This window comes from Pleurodeles waltl, chromosome 9, assembly GCF_031143425.1.
Source record: "Pleurodeles waltl isolate 20211129_DDA chromosome 9, aPleWal1.hap1.20221129, whole genome shotgun sequence".
NCBI lineage: Eukaryota > Metazoa > Chordata > Amphibia > Caudata > Salamandridae > Pleurodeles > Pleurodeles waltl.
The window spans coordinates 875,120,020-875,134,835 of NC_090448.1; the positions used below are offsets into that span (position 1 = coordinate 875,120,020).

Genomic DNA, 14,816 nt, shown 5'->3' on the forward strand with positions numbered 1-14,816 from the left:
ACACATTATCTTCATCATTTACTTAATGTTGTGTGCGGGTCACTTTATGATGTGTTTTCATAGTCAGAAGAGTGTGTGCCTCAATTTCTTAAAGTACGTTGTTTAGTGCAAACTTTGTGATTGTCTTCCAGGCAACTTGGGTTTTAATCTCAGTTCCTCCACATGCCTAAATTGTGTGCTTCTCAGGGATTTCTGTTAGCTATCGGTGCCTCACTTTATTTATCTTTCAAAATTGTAGAAAATGGTGAATAGCTGATGTTTACTTCTAACATTTGCTGGCCAAAAAAATAGTTAGATTTAAGGCTCACTTTACGATTCTGAGCGATTAAAAAAGAATATAATCCGTATTGTTAGTCTAAGTCACAGTGGTGAAAGAAAAAGAAACTCACCATGTGCTTTCAACATATATGACCCTTGGATGCATGTGCCCATCTAGATGCTGCAGGATAGTCTTCGGCTTCAAGAAGGTAGTCCAACACCATGGGCACCGTTTTGTTTAGTTCTCCCCATTAATGTTCAAAATGTTCATTGCATTTGTAGCAAACCATATTAAGCATTGGTTTTTTCTTTGGCCCTTTTGGCCCATATGTCAGAAGCTAGAAAATCACTGCGATTCTTAGACAAGTTTTCTTACTAACCGCAGTACACGAATATACTTAGGGGAATATTTGAGATTATGTGTTCTTATGGTCCCTTTATGTAGAAATCTACTGTAAGTCAGCCTCCTTTTCATAGGCCTACTAACTTCAAGTGTCACCAAGTAGCTGACACGCTTCATGGAAGGATAATACCCATGCAAATTGACTGAACAGGAAGACAGATAAAATTAAGTCAGAACTTTTTGGGAGATTAGTTATCCAGAGATTAAATGATATATGTACAGGAAAGGAGATATTTAAAGTATTTTCAGCTGTGTAGCAGTATATGCATTCTCTGGTTTTGCACTTGATCCAGAGATCACTGACAACTTTCTACAGAGGCATTGCTTGGTCAGTAAGACTGTGGGATGTGAGCTTAAAATTTCCCAACAATCACGCTGGCATATAATGTTAAAATACATTATATGACAAGCAGGGCACATGAGGGGTGCTAAAGGGGCAATGGAAGGGAGACGAATGTGGATTGGTAGGAGGTACTAAGTTAGAGAAAACACAATATTTTGTAAAATAACCAACATTCCTGGTGAAATCCGACTGATACCTCGCCTTACCCAAATGAAAGCACCTGTACCCAACACCAGAAAATACATTTATTGGTGGGGGGAGGTTGTAGCACCCCTTCTGAAGCTACACCACTGACTTTCTACAGGACGGATATCATCTCCTGCCTTCAATGGACAGAATAATTTAAACTAACCTAGTGTGCCTTTGATGGCTAGAATGATTTTTAAGATTGTGGATAGAGATTTATTTGTCTGAATTTTGAAGTGATGCTACTTTAATTAATGGATCGCCTCAGCTGAATTTGTGAAGGTGGTGGATGCTAACTTTATATTTGGGGAGCAGATCATATGGCTTTGACTCAAAGTGAGGGAGAAAAAGAAAAAGGAGAAACAAAACAGAAGAGCTATATATGAAGGTAAGATATAAGATAAGAAGGTAAGATATAAGGTATATACACAAGGTAAGCATGCAGGGATCAAAACGTACCGGCAAGGTACAGGAAGTGTAGGGTGGTGAAACAATGACGTATGAGTTTTCAAAACCAGATGGTGTCGGTTTTCAGAAATCTAGCTCTCGGCACTGCCAGAATTGGGCTCACATGAAAAATCTGTCTTCAGTACTTTTTCATTATTATTTTTGGATACAAATTAAGCATGGAAGCCTTCTTCCATCTACTTGATGGCTCTTCCTCTCTGGCTGACTCTTACACTTTCATCTTTTGGCTATAAATTCTCTGGCTTGCTCTCTCGCCTTCCTTCAGTCTACTTCCTCTCTCCCCTCCTCGAAGTGTCCCTCTTCTTTTGCTTAAACTCCTTGACTGTGCCTCATTCACATTCTTAATCTCACTCTTCTCTTAATCATCCCTTCTCTTTGGCTGTCACTCTACTCTCTTGACTCTTTCTTTCCCGGTATTCTTCTCTGACAGTTTCTTGTCCCTTGGTTATTGTCCCCCCATTACCGTCTTACTCTCTTCTCCCGGTTATCCCTCTCTCACTTGCTGTTGTATGCAGTACTCATTCCCCCTCTGTCTCTCTTCCCCACCCTACCCCCTAAACCGTTGTATGTTAATCAGGTTTATTGGACTTTAGAGTCCACATAAAACACAATGAAATTATACTACATACACAAATCCGAATACAATATAAACTGCACATGCAAACATTTCCCCATATAGGACAAAATAGCAGAGTGCATTATGATCTAGAGATTTTTCATGATATTGGAAAAACATTTAATCCAGTCAGGGGAAGCATAGCCCGCATCCATATTTTCCTAAGAATTCATCTGAAGGTCTTGGTACAAACAGCGGGAAAGGAGAGTTCCCAATACAACCACCGAGCAAGTGACAGGCAAGTGGCAAGTTCAAATCTTGATCTGAGTAGCTCAGCATTTCCTCCTTCCAAGGCTGATAAATTCAGTACCATTAAATCGGGTCCGAAAACGCGTATTTTTTTACATCTCTTAGAAACGACAAAACTGTAATATTGGTCAGGTATATTTGTATTTGTTATCTGTTATTTGTTTTGTTAGCTGAGGTCCATAATGTTTATTTGACCTTATGATCCTTCTTACTTCTGTGTCACCACTGACTCTGCAAAGTTTCCAGCTTTACATCCCTTGTTTAGCACCATTGCTACCCTTGGTTGCTGTCATTCTTTTTTATGTTTAAATCAGGTCTCACCAAACATCCACCTCCCCACTGCCACTTCTGGTATTTAATGCATTCAATACCCTTTTTTTGATCAAATATTGTTTTGAATTCTCTGCTGGACTTGCTTGCACCTTGCAAAAGTGATAAGTATCATTTGGGGGTGGGGGTGGGGGTGGGGGTGCTGCAAGTAATCAGTGGATCCTAATAGGGCACATTTTTTTTTAAATCAACATTTTTTTAAAGGGGTCCCCAGTTAATCCCACAAATTGCTGCGGTGTCCAACATGAGTTCAGGAGGGCTAGATCAATACTACATTTTCAGGAAACCTACTGGCTAGTTTCAAGAGCTCCATTTAGATTAATTGTATGTAAATGTATTCTACGTGGACTTGAGGAAACTTTGGCGTGGGTGTGTCACTCCTCAAGTCACGTTGGTAACTCCTGACATATTGGATAAAAAACACACTTTCCTGTCCCAGTTTTTACCAACAGCGTAGGTTTATGAAATATCTCTGTAATACAAGCAGTCGCGGCTCGACGGATTACAGGGCGGCAGGGTGGGGTGGTTTGCGGGGGTGAGGGTAAAGGAATTAATAAAAAATAAACTTATCTCTGTGCTGCTTCTTGCTGCACCACTCCTTTCTCCCGTGTCAACTCTGCATACAGGCACATGCTCCCAGCCTGCCCTGCGGCCAAATCTGATGCTGCTCAGAGCAGCGTAAGGAATGGCTGGGAGCACCTAGCCAGGGTGCTCCCAGGAAAACTGGGAGCCTATGCAGTGTTGCCGGACTGGAGACAGCCTACTGCGCAAGTATGTTTGGCAACCGGTGACAGTACATTCGCAGTGAGGGGAGTGCACAGTGCAGTCGCCTCACTGCTAGTCATCCCATGGCCCCGCCCCTTTCACAAGGAAGGGACAATAAACATAGTTTATTGTCCCTTCCTTGTGAAACGTTTGCAGCTTCTACTGCTGGCGGGGGGGCTGACGCTCGGCGGAGGAGCTGCCACTGAATACAAGTTGATTTTACTTTTATTGTTCTCCAAAATTTCCATACCCGCTTGAAAGGCTAACACTAATCAAATTACAATAATGCCAACTAATAAAAACACAAAATCTGTTCTGAACAACTGCTGGCAAACAAAGATGTATGAGATGAATAGGTTTTCTCCTCCTACAAAGCACAAGCAGTCGTGGAAAATCAACAAATGTGATTGTTTTGAAGATCCCGTCGTCTTCCTTGTGAATACGGTGTAGGGGGTAGCTAAGAGTACTATACCATCCTGAACAGAAGGGATTAAGAAAGAGAGGATCATTTTCCTCCCCTTGTGCTTGTTTTGCTCCACCTCTAATTCTCAAATACAGAGCACGCCAAGCTCGAAGCTACAGCAAGTAATTTCTCGAATTTGGATCACTTTTGACTTGACTTGTTCTTTGGACCCATGACAGCGGCATACGCCCATTTTTATATGGAGACATTTTGGATTGATGGTTAGTTTACCATGTGGTGTTAGCAATGGTTGTCTGTGTTTTGCCGCTGTTCAAGGAAACCATGAAGAAAAAGTGTGTCTTATATAGGATATATATCCTATGCAATGACTGGGTGGACATGGTCTCATGGCAGACCCAATGCAAATCACTTCTGTGTGCATTCTGTATATCTACTTTTTAGAAATTATGGTGGCGTTCAATTTCCTTGGCTGCACAATTCCACAGGGTGAGATCTAAAAGCTTTTCACTTTGGAGGTTGAACTACAATGTGTGCCTTAGACCTCACTTACCGTATCTGTAAGTGAACTTTTTATGGCATTCACAATCACTGGGAGACTTGTGCCTGTTTTCTGGTAAATGAGAGTAAAAAATATTTTTGAAGCTATTATTTGCTAACCTAGATCATTTTAATCAATTCAATCAAGCTATTTATTACTACTATTGGAGAAATTTTCTAAGAGAATCTTGCATTCTTGTTAGAAGAGGGAACTTGTGACAGACCTGAGGATATCAGAGTTTGGAAATGTAGCAGCAGAATTCACTGGAGCTGCTGTAAGGGATTTTCTTGATTCTAAATCTTATGGTACAGTAAATTGATGTGAGATAATAGAGACGTTGCATCTGTGAAGCTCAGAGGGATGTCCGATGTGTAAAGTTCCACTCTTCTCTCTGTCCTCTACATAAATGTTTTAGCGTTTATAAAGCCGTCCACCAATGTTGGTATTTAACTCAATTGGGAAAAGTCAAATGGTGTAGTTTTGATCTGGAGAAATTTACTTTCTGATTTCAGCAAATTTGTTTTACCGTAGCCTTAAAGTGGTTGGTGCTACATTTTTTAAAAAAGTATTACTATTCGCCAGAGATTCATCTTTGAAACTTTGTTAGGTGTGTTTACCCCATCTTCATGGAGAAAGCATACTCACACTCAACAGTCTTGTGTTTTTTTGGAGGGAAGACTTTTGTGCTGTTATAAAAATTACCTGCTGAGGCCTCCCATTGATGTTTCTCTTGCTGACTGTATTCCATCCTTCTTGCTTGTGTCTGCAGGGTCTATTCATGCGACGTCGATAGCTGCCTCTCGAGTAGAACAAGCGCTGTCTGAGGTGGCCTCGTCGTTACAGAGCAGCACTCCGAAGCAGGGTCCTCAGCATCCATGGATGACGCTTGCGCAGATCTGGCTACACGCAGGTAGAGTGACTGGACCTTGGATAATCTTGCACTTTCACACCATTCATGCAATGGGGTAGAGTGATCTGTCCTTACCTCCAGTAGGTTGGAGTGCAACATTCGGTATGTAATGTCCCAGTTACTTACTGGTAATCTTTATGACAGCGAGTTCTAGCCTCCTCCTCACAGGTCTGTTGAGGACTCACCTCATACGTAAGAGCTGTGACGAGGATGACAGATGAAGGAAAAATATTGTTAGAACACTGTACAGCGTCACAGACACATTACTGTTCCGTATTATATTCACAGTGGATGCTTTAAATTACATTTACATAAGTTTTCAGACAGTCGGTATAACATCGAGCACCGAAAGGTTCATGTATTTGTGGTTTGTTTACAGCGGTCATTACAGTTTCGTAAACCATTTGAGTTGTCAGAATGTTGATCACATACGTGCATCTGGGGTATAGTCAGTCACCTGCAATGACACCATGCTATTCCTCTATTACACAACCTGAAATAAAGTAATAGTGTAATAATGGCGACACGGAGAAGTGAAGGGAAAAAACATGAAATCAGCGGTGCACTTGTTTGTGCTTCGTACTGAGGAAATACCTCCTGCTCCCCAGGTATTTGCTGTTCTGCAGGCGGCTCCCCTGGCGATGTCGTTGCTTTAAATAGGCTGCGAGACCTTTGTTTTTGTTGCATAAGAATATTTTTTGGAGCCCATAGAGAAGCACTGATGAATAAATGGAACAGTCAGATAGACGACGCTGTTTGCACGTAGCCACATTACTTACTTAATGGCAATTTAAGGTTTGCTCCTGGACTTGATGTTCACCGTTAATATACTCTGTGATTTGCAGGCCGTGAGTTCAGATGTCAGCAACGGTAACTCAGCATTCAAACCTTCTGAGGTTGGTAAATTGAGAAGCATTAAATTATATAATACCAACCTAACATCTGTTATTGTTAGCATTCAGTAATGGAGGCGTGAGATATTAAGCGGTACATAAAAATCAAAGTAATATTAACCTTCATTATTCTGAGTCCAAATTTTCCTCATCATTTTCCTCCTCACTTTGGACATGGGAACCCCTCTTAATCCTACAATGTGTTCCCTGAACTAAAGTGTATCGTTTTAAAAAACTTTAAAATTAATATATATTTTCTTTTAAGAAACAACCTAAATAACTCGTCCCTTTCTTTGTTATACAAGTTCGCCACACTAAGATCTCAGCTTGTCACATGCTAAGCGAAACAGTGTCCGGAATATATTTAGAGGTTTGTGAGAGTATGCACAAGGTCATTGACTGTGCCACAAGTCCACTTAAATCAGGCATGCATGGCAACCCCGTAGAGCAGAGGGTCAAAAAAGCACCTGCGACAAGGCGGTTTAACAAAACCTGGGAGAATGCTGCCATCACCACAGATTGGTAGCCATTCCTGTGCCGAAGTCAAAGCCTATCTAGATACAGAACTCGGCCTGCCAGCGACCGGAAGGAAGGTTGGCCCAAACTCAAGAGCACATACTTTCCAGCCCACAGTCCAGTGTTAGACGGGGATGCCTTGTTCATGGACATTATCCCGTGCAATCACATAAAACTTAAAAGAGCTTTCTCATCACATTGTGCTACTACGTATTAAATGGACTGAGGAAGTACACACTCAAACCTCTCTGAAGATAATCTAATCTAAAGTGAAACATTCAACATTTCATAGCAGCGTGCTAAAATTAACTTGTTTATCTAGTAGCATTTGGTGAAATGCTACTGCGGTTCCAGTTGATCAACCACAATATAAAGTGAACCATCAAAATGGTGGCTCACAGGAATGATTGTTATCACAGCCATGTTCGAATGACTGTTGAAAAGTGTGTAGGATAATATAACCATATGGCCATAGCTGCCCATTCAGATGTCAAATTCGGAAACTACAAGTGCTCAGAGTTCTACCTTTCAGAAAATGAGTAAAATAGTAATATTGAAACAAACAGTGTGTCAATATAATCATTTTACGCTCAAACTTTAAAAATCCTTCATTTAAAACTCAAGATCCCTGCGTGGTGGAGATAAGACATTATCCACAGTCAATTACCCCATTCATCCCTCTCTGTGTAAGGCAGTCCAACTGATCACTCTAAAATGTCTTCCTTTGAAGTAATCTCCAGATTCTATTCACATCACACAGAGAAATTGAACACTTTGAGCCTCAGTTTTGGCCTTCCTCTTTGATCTTTCACTGTGAAGTCCCAGGCCATCAGTAACTTAACTTTGTGGGTGTGACTTTCACTCTAATCTTAACAGGTCTGTGTAGCATGTACATCTGTAAACAATTTAATTTCAACCGTGAAGGTTTTTTTTTTTTAAATCCTGAATGAGAGTGGAGTACGTTTTCTTTCCAAATGATGAAGCTGCACAGTGCACTTGCCATAGATCCAAATATTTTGAGTGTGTAAAACAATTTATTCTTATTAATACTTTGAGCCACAGATTCTGCACCGTTAGAGCTGAGTGGCTATACTGTGACCTCATTCCATCCCAAAAGTGACAATGACCTGCATATAAGCACCACCCTTGCATGTAAACATCAGTTCCTTTCTTTCCATGCCTTCCTACTTTTATCCTAAGCGATGAGGCGTATTATTTTATCCAACACTGATGATGATGTTGACAATTTATGTGTGGACTTTCAGGGGGCCTGTGGGCTGGGCACAAGGTCGTGTCCTCCCCATGGTCCACCAATGAAAGAGAGTGCATCCTTTGCCACGGTAATGAAAAGGGCGACAGAGGTATTGGATTTACAACTGCCAACTATGGAAGTCAAATCAAGTGTACTAACAGAAGTTTTGCAGCCAGGACAAACTTCACTAGAACCATTACTTTACGGTGATTCTGAGGAATTTCAGGCCAGTTTGGCCCACACTTACAAAAATGGACAGAACACTGCAAAGTACAGTATCCATTCTAGATTGGACACTACTCTCTGCTTGGGAAAAGCAATTAGAACTAGCATTATGCTTTGGCGGCATGCTTTGATGTGATCAACAGGCTTCTCTGGGGACGTGAAGCCTCTTTAATGGTCATGCCATTCAAAGGGTCTCGCCTCTTTGGTGAGAAGGCTGATTCAGAATTGGACCATTTTAAAGAATGCCGGACACAGCTATCTCTGTGAGACAGTATCCTCAATAAAGGGATGAAACAATGATATATAGAGCAGCAATATAGTAGTCCCCTGGAAGAGGTGGAGCTCAGAAGACTTTTGTATCAGACAGGGACCCATCTTCACATCAACCTGTTTGAGTTGTGGACCATTAGTCTGGAGCTGAAACCATTCCAACTGTCCATCTAAGAGAGGCTGATCAGGTTATCACGGACAACACCACCTCCATGTGGTACTGTAAAAAGCAGGGCAGGGAGGGGTACTCTGTTGTGAGCCTGTATACTTTTTAGAGGGATAAGATGCACACCTATTGCTGAATTTCAAATTTCTTATGATGAAAAATTTCAAATAAACATTCCAATGTAATGCTTTGTTATTGCTACTATATTGTTTCATCCCTTTGTAAAGTAAGTTTGCACTATCACTCCTTATTACAACTTTATTTTGAAATTGCCAAAAGTTTTCTGTCCCTGAGTGGGCGCTGGTCTGACCTCCAGCGACACTGTGCCTAAATCTGGCCGATGCTTCCTTCTCCCACTTGAATTACCACAGGCTCCACAACACACTTTGCATTTCCTTTTTGGGACTGAATTGGATAATGACTGTGACCCGGTAGACGATTTTGTGGACTTACTAGGATTTGAGGAGGCTAGTGGCCTTGATGCATCGCCGGAGGTAGGTCTATTATTCTTCCGCTGGACAAGCCACAGAGAAATCTACTTCCAATGCGATGGTGATGTATAGGGCGTCCAGTTACCCACCTTAGAGGTTAAAACTAATGTTCTGTCACAGTCCTCCAACCGGGGTAAAGATCTTCTGAGCTCCTTCTTCCCTTTAATAAGGCAGTGACAGATACCTTTTTGGGCACATGGGCGAAACCCCCCCGACCAAAGTCAGTACATTGCCCAGCTTACTGCCCTTCCATGGCCCCACCTGACAAGACTGTTTAAAGTGCCTTGCAAGGGCACAGTCACCTGGTGGGAGGCAGAATCCACTGGTTCTTACTGGGCTGGCAATCCATGGCCCCATCTGACTAAACTCTTTAGTGTGCCCTTGCAAGGGCACAGCCACCTGGTGGGAGGCAGAATCCACTGATTGTTGCCGACTGGAGAGCAATCAAGTGGAACAGGTAGGCCCTACAGATTGCAAGGGGTACAATTTACTGTTTATGCTCTGCCTCACCTTCCACCACCCCCTCAGCTAACTAACTGAGGACCATATCTCCATTCTCACCCTGGCTCAGGAGTTGTCTGCCCTCAGCTCTAGAGACTGGATGGTAATGTTGGACCTGCAAGACGCCTATTTCCAGATTCCCGTCCTGCTGGCTGATCATTGCGACCTGCAGTTTATGGTGGGAGTGGAACATTTCCAGTTTGTTTTGCTCCCCTTTGGTCTCACCAGCACCCCATGGGTGTTCAAAAAAGTGATGGCGGTAGTGGGCTGCACACATTAGGAGGTCAGGGGTACCAGTCTTTCCCTACCTTGATGATTGGCTGTTAAAGTTGGGCTTGCCCCAGACTACGGTGAACCTCCAGTAATCTTTGGGGTTCACTATCAATGTGCCAAAGTCACACATGACTAATTCTTAGACTCTCTCCTGAGCCATTCTGGAGGCAGTTCAGTTTTGTGCCTTTTCCTATGAAAGAAAGTTCAGGATTTCAGGCTATGATCCCAATATTTCCATCTTTGTATGGGATTTCAGTGAGGTTGACTCTAAGGCTGCTAGGAATGATGGCCTCCTGTATCATGCTAGTCGAGCACACCAGCTGGTATATGCAATCTCTGAAGTGGGATCTGAAGTGCCAGAGGGCCCAACATCAAGTGGACCTCTCTAATCATGTTCAGATTTTTGAAAGACTGCAAAAAAGATTTGCAGTGTGGTTACTGGACCGTGACAGGGTCAGTGGCACACCCCTCTCCCTTCCCCACTCAGAGCTGACAGTGGTGACTGATGCACGCTTCTGGGGCTGTCATCTGGGAGAGGTGGAGATTAGAGGTCGCTGGTGTCCGGTGGAGTCCTGGCTCCACATCAGTCTTCTGGAGCTGAGGGCCACCTACTTGGTGTTGAAAGCCTTCCTGTTGTTCAGTAAAGGGAGGCTGGTACAGGTGCTGACTGGCAACACCACCGCCATGTGGAACTGCAACAAAAAGGGCAGGTGGGGTAATTTACCAGGGTGCCAGGAGGCCTTGAGCCTCTGGAATTGGCCGGATCATCAAGAAATGTTCCTGGTAGTGAACCATCTGGCAGGATCATTGAAAGCCAGGGCAGATGAGCTCAGCTGGTGACACCTAGTTCGATCACAAATGGCAGCTACAACCGCAGTTGGTGCTAGAGGCCTCTTCTGTAAATGGGGAGAATATTGGCTCGATGTTTTCACCACTGCCGAGAATGCACAATGTCAGCACTCCTGTGTGTTGGATTTTCCAAGGTGTTTCTTGGTTGAAGAAGAGTTCTGCCTCAAGTGGAACCCAGGACCCCTGTATATGCTTCTATTGATACCACTCCTGCCCTGAATTCTCAAGAAAATCTGAACAGAGCTCAAGTCATCATAGTTGTGCCAGATTGGGCATGAAGGGTATGTATCCAGAATTACTGGGCTTGAGTGTATGTCTTACGGTCAGGCTTCCCCTCCCGGAGTGCCAGCTGTCGCAGCAGCAGGGCAGGGTACTGCACCCAGACAGTCGCAATCTCTCCCTCATGCTGGAGCGGTGGCAGCTGAACACCTTCAACATTCCTCCAAAGGTAGTTGATTTAATCTTGGCAGCTAGGCATCCTGCAACGAAACTGTAGATGTCTGCCATTGGGAAAAGATTGTGGCTTGGTGCTCGATATGCCAGATTGAGCCTCTCCAAGCCAAGCTGTCTGATGTTCTTTGATTTGCTCTGTCTCTTGCCTTGCAAGACTTTGCTTTGGGCACAGATAAAGGTTATCGTTCGGCCTTGTTACAAGTTGCCATATCAGCCCTCGCTCTTTAAGTCTCTGGGTGTAATGTTATTTTTTTCAAGGACTGCAGCATGTTTCCTCTTTCTCCCTTTGTCATGCCCCAATTTTACCTTCAACTTGTCCAGACTTATCTGATGTGCACTCCATTTGAGCCACTTCACAGCTGTCATTTACAGCTTTTTACTATTAAGACTGTGTTCCTCATCACCATCAATTTGGCATTCGACCACACACTTCCTTTTTCCCAGACAAACAGGCTCTGCGGACTCGACATCCTTCCTTCCAAAAGTTGTGATGCCTTTCCACATCGATCAAACCATCACCCTACCAGCATTCTGTGCTCCAACTCACCCCTCTAAGGAGAGGGGAGGCTCCATCACTTGGACCCTGAGAGAGCACTGACTTTCTACATATTGTGCACCAAAGACCACAGGGTAGATGATAAACTGTTTGTGGGGTTCTCTAGAGCTAAAAAAGGCAAGGCAGTGCAGAAGAGAACCATCTCCTGGTGAATCGTGCTCTGCATTAATAAGATCTGCTATGCAGTGGCGAATTAGCAGCCTCCGAAAGGACTCTGTGCTTATTCTACCAGGGCCAGAGTTGCTACCACTACACTAGTGCAAGATGTCCCAGTAGGCTGCTATGCTTGCGCCAATCCAGGCATTCACGAAGCACTTTTGTCTGGAAAGTCAGATTCGCCCAGAGGGGTATTTAGCCTGCTAGGTCCTGCATAGAACTTTCTAGTTTGAATCCATTCACAGACCCACCCCCAAATGGGTGTTGCTTTGGTTGCCTTTTCATCAGGTGAGGAATCTGCAGCTAGAAGTCTGTATCTGAAGAACAAGTTACTTACCTTCAGTAATGCTCTTCCTGGTAGAGCCTCCATCTAGCGACAGATTCTGCACCATCCTTACTGTTCTGTGATTGGACTCAATACATTAATACAATCCCAAGTCCAGGAATCTGCACACTATCTAGCACTTTGCTTTTGGGGTTCTGTGTCTGGGTGCTCAAACTGTTTTGAAAGCAACTGACGTCAGTCCGTGGGAGTGGTACCTATATAGACGCTGCACGTCATTTCCTGAGAGAATTGGTGTCAGTTTAAATCTGCATTGTGCCACTTTCAAGTGCATCGAGGGTCTATTGAAAAGTTTCCAGATCCAACCTGATACCTGGGGAATATTCAAAAGGTGAGGAATGTGCGGCTAGGTAGACTGTCTACCAAAAGAGCAAATTTGAAGGACGGTAACTTGTTCATTTTTTATGTATATGCTTGGGCCCCTCTCAAATTTCTATAAAGAGTCCATGTACTTGCCTTACAGCTCATTTATGGATCTGTACATCAACATGATTGGTCTTCCTGGAGGTTTCTATATGTTCTTGTGTCCTTTAGCAAGCATATAAAGAACTGGAACTCGCGGTGAAGTGGTCAGAGGTGGCTGAATCACCATGGTATTTCCATGGTCGTAAACCACCTGGCGGGGTCTGTGAATGCCAGGGCGGTCTAACTAGGCAGCAGCACCTAGGGCATCACAATTGGTAGACACATCCCGGAGTGGCACAGGTCATTTTTGCCACTGAAGAGAACAAGCAGTGTCAAAACTTTTGAGAGCTGAAGTTTTTCCATGAAGCTTGTCTCTCACATACGCATTCCAGATTGAGCGGTGCATGAGATTCATGTACACATTTCCACTGCTCCTTCTCCTGTCCTGAGTTCTGAAGGAGATCAAGATCGACCGGGCCTAAATAATCCTAATGGCTTCATATTGGACAAGTAGAGTGTGGTACCCGGACCTTTTGGGCTTGAGCATCTGTCCCCTGATCAGGCTACAGCTTCTGTAGGACTTCCTCTCACAGAAGCAGGGCTGGATCTTACACCTCCATCCTTGTGAGATTGGGAAGTGGCAGTTGACTACATTCTGTCGTCCTCCCAAGGTTAAGGATGACATCCTTGCCGCATGGTGCTCCTCTATAAAGTCTGTCTATGCTGGAACAAGTTTGTTGCCTGATGTTAACCTGTAATACTTACCTGTCACAGGCCAAGCTGTTGGATGGCTTGTTATTTGTTTTATCCCTGACTCAGAAACAACGTGCAGTGGGCACCACTGAATGTTATTTGTCACCCCCTTTCAGCCTTTTTACTTCCATTAGATCCAGGGTGTCGTAGTTCAAATCACTTGCTTTGCTGAGTTTTTTCGAAAAGGTTTGACTCATTTATCCCCCGTGCCCCCCAGACCTTTTCGGATGCTAAGGTGGGATCGTAATATGGTTATCACTTTCCTCTTGAGCATTCCATTCAAACCCATGCACAGCTGTCTACTATGTCTCCTGACTCTGAAGACCAGGTTTCTTAATGAGGTGACTTGGCTCAACTCCAAGCTCTCTTAATTCAGCCATCTTACGCCACCTTCTACACTATCTTTTTTCCTGACAAAGTGGTGATGAGGATAAAGGTGGCCTTTTTTTACCTAAAACGGTCACGGCTTTTCACATTGGGCAGTTCATCACTCTTCTAACGTCCCCACCTCACCCATTGAAAGAGCAGGAGAGACTCCATTGGCTGCTTTCACAGTGATCACACCAAGGACTATTGGAGGGGCAGTCAACTCTTTGAGGTGTTCTCTGGGGCAAAGAAAGACAAGTCAGTACAGAAATGTACTTTGACTGGGTGGATAGTCCTTTGTACCACAATCTACTATGGACTGGCCAATAAGCAGCATCCAAAGGGTTTGAGGACCCATTTCACCACCAGCCGAGGCTGCCACCACTATGCTGACGCTCAGAATGCTTGTCCTTGACATCTGTCAGAGTAGACTTGGGTGACAGTACACACATTCACAATGCACTGCTGCTTTGACAGTCAGGCCCGAAGATAAGGGGATTTTGTCTGTTAGGTCCTACAGGACTTTTTGGTATGAGCCATTCCACAGACCCACCAACATAGGAGGTACTGCTTTGGTATATTTTCTAAAGATGGGGAATTTGTGGTTAAGTTACTTACCTTCGGTAGCACTCATACTAGTGGGTACTCTGTCCAGTTTCAGATTTCTCAAAGCTCTCTCGGTTCTGTGGAATGGTCTCTTTTCCACCATTTAAAAAGGTCCCAAAGATTTGCATATTGGTACTTCTGCTTATTGTGCTCTGAGTTTAAGGGAGCTGACAGAATACAGAAAGATACTGATGTTGACTCACTTGGGTGGCTCCTTTACGTGGCTCCATTGCCACTTCTAGGACAAAACAA

The 14,816-nt window shown here is 43.6% G+C and overlaps 1 protein-coding gene across 1 annotated transcript in view; it reads left to right on the forward strand.

Moving 5' to 3' along the window:
• The window catches only part of TTC7B (tetratricopeptide repeat domain 7B), a 1,338,716-nt gene that overhangs the window by 1,005,281 nt on the left and 318,619 nt on the right, over positions 1-14,816 (forward strand). The window contains exon 18 of the mRNA XM_069208186.1: positions 5,350-5,490. Within this exon, the coding sequence (XP_069064287.1) occupies positions 5,350-5,490 (141 nt within the window). The remainder of the gene's footprint in view (positions 1-5,349; positions 5,491-14,816) is intronic.